General features: G+C 33.1%; 2 protein-coding genes across 2 annotated transcripts; one reads left to right on the top strand and one right to left on the bottom strand.

Annotated features, from left to right (window-relative positions):
* The first annotated feature begins 264 nt into the window (after positions 1-264).
* On the top strand, positions 265-2,269 carry LOC131610741 (exosome complex component RRP4 homolog). The gene is made up of 6 exons (XM_058882777.1): positions 265-715; positions 802-847; positions 936-1,025; positions 1,160-1,225; positions 1,328-1,393; positions 1,492-2,269. Exons 1-6 carry the CDS (start codon positions 456-458, stop codon positions 1,936-1,938), a joined length of 975 nt encoding a protein of 324 aa, XP_058738760.1. The 5' UTR covers positions 265-455; the 3' UTR covers positions 1,939-2,269.
* Positions 2,270-4,092: 1,823 nt separating this feature from the next.
* On the bottom strand, positions 4,093-7,242 carry LOC131610740 (phospholipase A1 PLIP1, chloroplastic). The gene is made up of 5 exons (XM_058882776.1): positions 6,080-7,242; positions 5,467-5,985; positions 5,312-5,371; positions 4,806-5,222; positions 4,093-4,704 (listed from the first exon to the last, which is right to left on the bottom strand). Exons 1-5 carry the CDS (start codon positions 6,752-6,754, stop codon positions 4,294-4,296), a joined length of 2,082 nt encoding a protein of 693 aa, XP_058738759.1. The 5' UTR covers positions 6,755-7,242; the 3' UTR covers positions 4,093-4,293.
* Positions 7,243-8,954: the final 1,712 nt, after the last annotated feature.

The raw sequence follows: 8,954 nt of genomic DNA, 5'->3' as shown, positions 1-8,954 counted from the left end.
TTGAATTAAACTATGTCAATAATTTTTTTAGCAATAAAGTATGATTATTTTTTTATATTTATGTTTGAAACTAATTTTAAGTTTTGAAACCTCCTACATAGCATAATAAATTTCAGGAAATAATCTTTATTCAACACAAGATTTTTTGGAGTATTTATCTTTTACGTGGTAGGAGTATATCTTTTGACTCTTAGATTCATTAAAAGAAAACAATTTTAAACTTCAAAACAAAATAAAAACATATCTTTTCTATATCTTTTCGGATAAAATTTCGATTCCTTCGTTAAAACTCAAAACCCTACTATTTCCTTCTTTAAAAGTTAAAACCCTCCTTTTCTTGTTCTTTCTTTATCACCCACCTTTTACTTTTCACACCCCCATAGTCGTCACCTTCTCCGTTCACTCTACACGCTTGTTTCTCGCTCGCTTCATCTTCTATCGTTGCTCTGTGAAAAATGGAGATAGAGATGAGAGGGATTCAATTACAATTCAATCAAATTCAGAAGCTGCGTCTAAACAAGGCAATGAAATCTCTGTCTTCTAATGTGAATTTCGATGACACTGTCACCATAGCTGATTCCATCTCTGTCAACCGCGAAGAAGGAGTACTCAAAGGTCACGGAACTTCTGACCTAGACGGTGAAATCGTTTCCACTCTCTGTGGCACTGTGCAGCGTGTTAACAAACTCGTTTACGTGCGTCCTTTGAGCTCAAGGTAATTTTGCATCTTATTAACTTGTTCAATTTTTTTTCAATTGTTAGGTTTTTGTTTGTTAATTGAATCTTGTGACTCAATTTTAGGTACAAACCTGAGGTTGGTGACATTGTTATAGGGCGAGTTGTTGAGGTACAGTTTTATATCATCCACCTCTAATTTGTGTATTTGTTTTCGCAATTTTTCGCTGCCGTCGTCTTATTGTTTGCTGTTTTTGTAGGTTGCTCAAAAGCATTGGAAATTGGATATTAATTGCAGTCAAAATGCTTGTTTAATGCTTTCTGCTATGAATATGCTTGATGGAGTCCAGGTATTTTGCAACTCCCTTTCAGGAGAAGATATCTTGTTTATGATTCTTTTCGCATATATCATATCATGTTGTTGGATTTCTTTCCCAATTAAATTTGACACTGCCTCACTCAAAATTGTTCTTTCCATTGCTAGAGGCGAAAGACGGCCAAAGATGAGCTGAATATGCGATGTATTTTTGAGGAGTCCGATTACATTTGTGTGAGTACTAAATATGAATCTATCTTGTATGTTATAATTTACTTACTTTTTATGAATGAAACAACAGCTGACTAGTGTCCTATATGATGAACATGTTCACAGGTCGAAGTTCGCGATTTTACCCATTGTGACATACACCTTCAAACACGTAGTCAAAAACATGGAAAGGTTTGTAGTCTTGAAAGCCTTGTAAACTATATTTCCATTATTGACACTCTTTAGTAGTCTTTTACTAGTGTTACTAATGGCTTTCAACTGTATTGCAGCTTAGTAGCGGTCAACTGCTTACAGTCTCCCCGTATTTAGTGAAGAGACAAAAACAACATTTCCATCATCTGGAGCAATATGGTATTGACTTAATAATCGGCTGTAATGGGTTCATATGGGTTGGGGAGCATGATGAAGCGAGAGACGACATGGTTGAAGAGCAAGTTAACCAATTTGATCCACAAGTTTTAGTTTCTAATAAAAGTTCAGCAAGTTTTGAAGAACAAGAGAGAAGCTATACGTCACTGGAGACTAGAAAATACATATGCCGGGCTGCAAATGCTGTAAGAGTATTGTCCACTCTAGGGTTCATCATAACAGTAGAAATTATCAATGGAGTAATAGATCTAAGTGTTTTGGCAAATACTGATATAATCGACATGCTTGGTTCTGAGTTTTGTGTCATGGTTGCTGAAAAAGAGGCAGAGAGGAGAAACTCTGATTAAGGGAAGCTGTAGATTATGATGAAATCATGGTTAATGAAATAGGATTGTAGATTTTCTAACTGTCTCTAGGAAAATGAACTTGCTACAGTTATATACATATAAAACTGGTTTTCTTTTGCATTGAGAGTGGAAAAGTGAAATATTGTGAAAAGAAACAGCTTTACGAACAACAACAGTATTATGAAAGTTGTATCCACAATGACAAAAGCCATCTATACAAAAGCATGGCTTTTTCCTATCTTTGAAAATTAACACTCCTTTTTGTTTGTAACTTAATTCACATGCTAACTTGACTTCAGATTCACTTTGTGTAAAAGTGAAGACACTCCAAGCTATTAACTGTTCTTTATTCTTTTATCTTACTTCCTTTTTTGTTTTTTTCATTATATTTATAAAGTTGTAGCGGGCGACTGGGCGCCCCTCATAGTATAACCCTTTGTGCAGGAAAGTCTTCTGTCCTATTGTTGACTGATATTGGTCTGTTATGAGTTTAGGGTGGCTAATGGTTTAAAATAACAAGTGTAGTTAGTTATCTTTAGAAGTCACTCACTCAAAACAAATAAAAAACTGTTAAGTTTTATAATTCAAATTCAAGGTGTTAAGTTGCACTTAATGTGCATTTGAGTTTAATTTGAATTTATGATTTGTGTATATAAATAAAGTAGTTTTTAGTTGTCATTATAACCACTTTCTCAATTCAGAAATAGAAATAGAGTTAGTTATAAAGTCTGTTACATTTTGTATCTCTTCTTTCATCTTCTTTGTCTTTTGCTTCAAAGGAAGTGTGAACTCCAATACATTGGTATCAAGAGCTCGGGTTCTGGTTCAAGAAAAAGGAAACACGAGTGTATGTGGGGTGTGTGTTTGATTTCGTTTTTCAAATTCACACTGAATTGTTGATTGAAATTGGAGAAGAATCACATTTCTTGATTCTGCGGGATTGGGAAGCACGGGTGTTTTTGAGATTTGAGTGATTTGCACAAGATCGAAGATGAACGGCGGAAACGGTAGCTTGAACACAAAGCTTCAAGTATTCGACATAAAGAATTAGAATCGGTGGTCGATTCAGATGCGTGTGTTGTTTGGAGCTTAAGATGTTCTTTATCTCGTCAATGATGGTTACACGGTGGTTGTAGTAGATGCCACGGAAGTGCAAAGAAACGCGCAACGTGAAACGAGGAAGAAAGATCAGAAGGCATTGTTCTATATCCATCAGTGTGTGGATACGAAGGAGTTTGAGAAGATCGTCGACGCAATGACGACGAAAGCTGCATGGGATATACTGGTGTGGTGTTATGGCGGTGACACAACAGTGAAGAAGGTGAAGTTGCAATCTCTACATAAGCAATACGAGAATTTCAGCATGAAGAACAATGAGAAGCTACTAGATTACATCTTTAGAGTGACTCTGATCACGAATCATATGAAAGCTTGTGGATAAACGCTCTACGAACAAGTGATCATTGAGAAGGTACTCAGATCCTTTACTCCTCAGTTTGATTACATAGTTGTAGCCATAGAACATTCTAAAGACGCTAGCACAATGAGAATTGCAAAACTTTAGAATAGTTTAGAGACACAAGAGTTATGTCTGACTGAAAGAAACTCTGAAAGAGAGCCTGAACAGGCTTTGAAGGCTTCTTTTGTTAAGAAAAATAAGAAGCAAACATGGCTAGAGAACAAGAAAAGAATGTTCAGAAGTCAGAATCTTCTTCTGAAAAAAAGAAACAGAAGAATGTTCAAAAGGTAAAGAAGAAATCTGATAAGAGAAAGGTCCAGTGCTACAATTGTAATAGATTTGGCCATTATGCCTCCTCAGACGTATGTGTATGTTATAAAATGTTAAAGTTGGTCTTTCAATTAAAAAAATGAATATAAAAAAACATTTAATATTTTAAAACGGTTTTACAAAATCCATTTTCAAAAATACAAAAAAAAAACCGCTTTTTAAAACTAAAACAAACTAGCCCTAATTATCTCTGGAAAAAATCATATTTTAAATAGACTCACATGTGATCTATATGATCTCTGGAAAAAACATGTAATATTTTGTATGGGATCTTATATTACTACAATAAACTAAATTAGTTTTGAATATGAACACAATGCTTATTATTGTAGAATGTTATGCTAATCAATCATGAAGAATCAGTAAAACTTTTTATTCTCTTGAAATTATTGACATTTTATATATTGTACAATGTTAGTCAAAGATCATGATTGCTACAAACACTTAGTCTTCTATATTTTTAGAAATGTACATAAAATAAAAATGATTTTTTGTGCTAGTTAGTTATTTTCATAATTTAATTTTATCTAATTATTATTATGTAGGAACCTAAAAATAGAAGCCTTTTAGACCCCTGTTGTTATTTCCTTTGTCATCAAGTTGTTTTTTTCATGGCTCCATAGGTGTGGAGATGGTGAGGTGATCAGTGGCCACAGTTCATCAATCTTTTGCTTTCGTATTCTGTGAACACGCGCCATCGAATATTGTCTCAAGATTCCATTGACAGCTTTAAGGTAGTTGCTTGAGTCATGGTCTCTTAGAATTGTGCCTTCTGATCCATATGCTGTTGGATCACTCAGTGTTTCAATCGGGTGTGGTTGATTGAGAAATGTGCTGAGAACTCTTGAAGAGTATCCGCATATAGTACTATCGAGCTCGTAGAAGGCGCTTTCGGTAGGAAGTAAGGGATGCGGAGGCGATGTCTTCTCGTCCGGTTGGAGAATGAATATTTTCCCCAGTGGTGAGTACAATAGCTTCTGAAAAACATCGAAAGAAAGTATATGAAACATGAAATTACTAGCTAAATGATGTATATGAACACGAATATAACGATAGAACAATGATGCTTGATGCTTACATTTTTTGTTAGACATGGATGTGACCGAAAAGTGCGGTTTAAGCGCTTAAGGACAACAGCTACATGATCAGGATAGTTACAAGAGAAGGCCCTTGGAACAATATCTCTATGCATCATCACACAATGGATCTGGCTTTCGTCCACGCCTAGTTCATCGATTAATTTTTGGCCTCCGCAGAACACAAATGGCGAGCCAAACGTCACTATTGGCTTAAGAGTTGAAGGGCTAACAACTTTTCTAGACAATAGCATCAAATGAACCAAAAGAGAGAGACTTCCCCCGAGAGAATGGCCGGTGAATTGAAGCTTTGCGCGGTCCCCGTGTCTTTTCAAATGGTCCATTATTTCCGGCATGAATTGCTCGTATATTCCTTTCGCAGCTTCGTATATTCCTCTATGAACAAGTACATCTGTGTTCTGTAAGAGAATATATTATGAGTACTTGTTTGTTTTTTTCTTTTCAAAATTCATCTTGACCATAACAATGAATTGTCCTTGGTTCATACCTCGAATTTGGTCGGCTCGAAGAAGAGATTTGCTTGCCAAGATGCTAAGGAATCTGAACCCTGCAACATGAAATGAAACAAAACTATTTTGTCGAAATTCGTCATTATATAGCTTGATTGTAGAACTAAGTGCTAAATATTAGTTAAGGAATTACCTGAATTACAAAGCATCTAGTGTAATTGCTGAAATCGTCACAAACAAACCATTCACACGGTGACGAATGAAGCGACTGAAGGTCTTTCGCTGCTTCGTGCCTTTCCTTATCTCCAGCTGCAACCACAGAAGTCACCGTTGACGCTGTTATATAAGCTGCAACCTCCGATTTATAATCTCGCGAATTGCCTTCTTCTTCTTCCTGTTCTGCAGACTCCTCTCTTTTACTCGAATCTTCATTATCACTTTGTTTTGACTTAGCAGCCAGAGTCAAGAGATTCTTAGCTCGAAGTTGGACATAGGACGCGGCCGAGGCAGCAATGTCATAAGCAAGCCGAATTTGAGGCTTCTGTTCATTATCGTTTCCTTTCTCTAAGCTGCCTTGAGAGGCTACCGAGTCATCTATAAGTACACGCGGTATGTCCTGATTAAGTTTCGCTGTTAGCTTCGCCACCGCAGCTTTCTTCTCTAAAGAAGATGTAACAAACTGAAGACTATAGTGTCTCCTCAATTCCTGAGCCTGCAAATTGGTTCGAAAGAAAAGTTTTATCGATGTTCGTATATTTCTCTTTCGATTCATACATGGAAAAGGAAAACAAACCATTGGTGCTTACCTTGATTTGAGGTATTTCATAAGCCATGTTACAAAGAAAAGCTAGCTGAGAGTAAAGTTTGGTATCAAACCATGGCACTTGAACAAGAAATTTCGAGAACGAGTCGCGATCATGCGTCACTTCTTCCTCGTCGTCATAATCAACCATACAAACACCGTCATCATCATCATCACACTCAAACTCACCCGATGCATCCTCATCGCGCATCATATCCATATCCACGCTATCTATCGGTAACCTGTTTCTCCAATGTTTCTTAATCTCCAAAAGCCTCTCTATCCAATTAGCTCTATCAACTCTCTCTTCTGTACAACTCTCCACCATGTTTTCCTCAGTAACCATATCCTTCTCCCTTTTATTCACATCCTTACCGATCTGTTTGTCAAATAACATCGAACGAAGCGAACTCGGGAGAACAGAACCTGAAAACTTAAACGGCGAAGTTCCACTTCCCATTGTTCCGTTCTCCTTAAGCTTCGGTTGAACCGACGCACCGTGTATACGGTTGATCGAGCAACATAGATAGTTATCAGAATAAGACCTATGCATAATGGAACGCTTACACAACATGTCTACGCTGGATCGCGACCGACGAAGACCGTTCTTCGCTTTTGTAATGTCGTTAGTCGCAGACGTTGTCGGAGACGCAGCCATGCCAACTGCTGTATAAGCCATAGCTTATTATAATCTGTAAATTACAAAATTATGAAACCTCAAAACTTAACATTGTTATGTTTTTGTTTTGTTTTGGTTCATGAAACCAACCAAACATGTGAACATGGTTTTTATAAGAAAAACTACAAAAACTATGCATTTAGTTTCTTGGTATCATCGATAGGTTTCTTAAAGATGTTAAAAACATGTCTTATAGTTAAACTAATTTACTCATCAATGAATGCAAATTCTACTACTATATATTATAAAACAAAAACATCATTGTAAAACAAAAACATCATTGTAATTAGGTTCAAGACCACACTTGTGGCTAAACTTTGACGATTGAAACCATTTTTTCGGATCAAACATTAACTTGGATTTAGAAAGTGATGAGAGAAAAACATGCAAAGCTCGTTGAATTCTATAATTGTGAATAAGAATATGGTGAAATTAAAAATGTCACATTCTTTGTTTCTTCATTAATTTAGTAGTTAGTAAGGGTTACGTCTGAATTGCCTATTATTTTTCTTGGAATTGTCGCATATTTAAGAGATCTAACTTTAAAACCGATATGTTAGGAAGGAAAATTGAGAAGACTAGTAGAAGTATTCAATTCTAACAAATAATACTACCAAAAGTATATACCAAACTAAACACAAATAGCATAAACTAAAATGTAACGACATTGGAATTTCCAATATAATATTCTTATCATACTTATATTCTTTTGGAGTACAAGGCCTACTTAAATTTAATAAAATATGGACCATTTTTTATTATCTTATATAATTTTTTTTGTAATCATATATATATATATATATATATATAATTGGAAGTTATTTAAAAAATAATAATCATATACAACAAAAGCATTATGTCATTCAAAAGTTTCGTATTTAAAAAGTTTGTCAAACATGATGGCCAAAAACATTTTGTTAGGTAATCTTGTCAAACTATTCATAAAAACAATATAATCATATTAAAACTAGCAAGTTGAGTATGTTTTGACACCTTTGGAAACATTAGCTCAAATTATTTTGAAAAAAATGACATCTCGAAATCATTGCAAAAGAAAAAAAAAAATAATACCAACTAATGAGTTTAGTTTAAAGAATAAAAAATAATATATTTATTATTTTGACAACTTTATTTATATTTTTAAGATAAATTCTCTTTTAAATAATTAATGCAATCATATTCACAAATGTTTATTTTGATAAAAATAAGATGAACACTCCGGTACCCTTGAGTTTAGTTGGGTACCGGTACCTTCAACCAATCAAATAGTAAAATTCAATGTCACATCACTTTTGTATTTTATTTTATTTTAAAATAAATTAAAATTAAAATTCAATATGTACTAAAGGTATTGGTACCCAACTTAAACTCATGGGTACCAAAGAATTTACCTAAAAATAATCATGTTATAAAATATAAATAAGTTATTTATTTAAACATTAATACTAAGTTCTAAATTATCAATACATTCTTTTTATAATTATTTATTTATTTATTGTATTTCAATTAATTATTTGTTTTTTTAATAATAACTAACTAAGCTAATTATATAAAAGAAAGAAAAAATAATACTTTTGTTAAAATGTCTTTATCATATATTAATATACTTACTATAAATATAGAGCAAAATAATATTATATTAAAAATGATGAAAGTAATATTAATTAGAATATTAAAAAATTAAATTATATCTAAAATTAAAATGAACCTGTTGACAAATTATTTTTTAAATTAAATTTTTTATTATTAACAATGTCATTTTAATAAATAAAATTGCATTATTGATTAAAAAAACATAACTAATCACAACCATTTATTTCAATCTAATACACACAATCAACAATATTGATTAAGCTCAATCACAACCATTTATTTCAATCTAATTCATACAATCAACAATTTGTGAATTTTAGAGAGTCCATATCCACATATACATTACACACATGAATTAAATCCACACAAACCAAAATCCCAATTACTTTTATTTTAATTTGTATTTATAACAAAATTGATATAAAGAAAACGGTTCATAGATTATACTTCTTCAGTTTTGAAAAAAAAAAAAATTATACTTAATTATAATTTTATTTATTATATTAATTAATTATTAATATTTTTTATTACATATAATTGATTTTGTACCAATGAATTAGACCAAACTCAGTTTAAGATAATATCAGAGTTTATGAATTAATTCGAG

The sequence above is a fragment of the Vicia villosa genome, linkage group LG6, assembly GCF_029867415.1.
Source record: "Vicia villosa cultivar HV-30 ecotype Madison, WI linkage group LG6, Vvil1.0, whole genome shotgun sequence".
In the NCBI taxonomy this organism is placed as follows: domain Eukaryota; kingdom Viridiplantae; phylum Streptophyta; class Magnoliopsida; order Fabales; family Fabaceae; genus Vicia; species Vicia villosa.
Note: the sequence above shows the minus strand (reverse complement) of the source record. Positions and strands in the feature narration are given on the sequence as shown.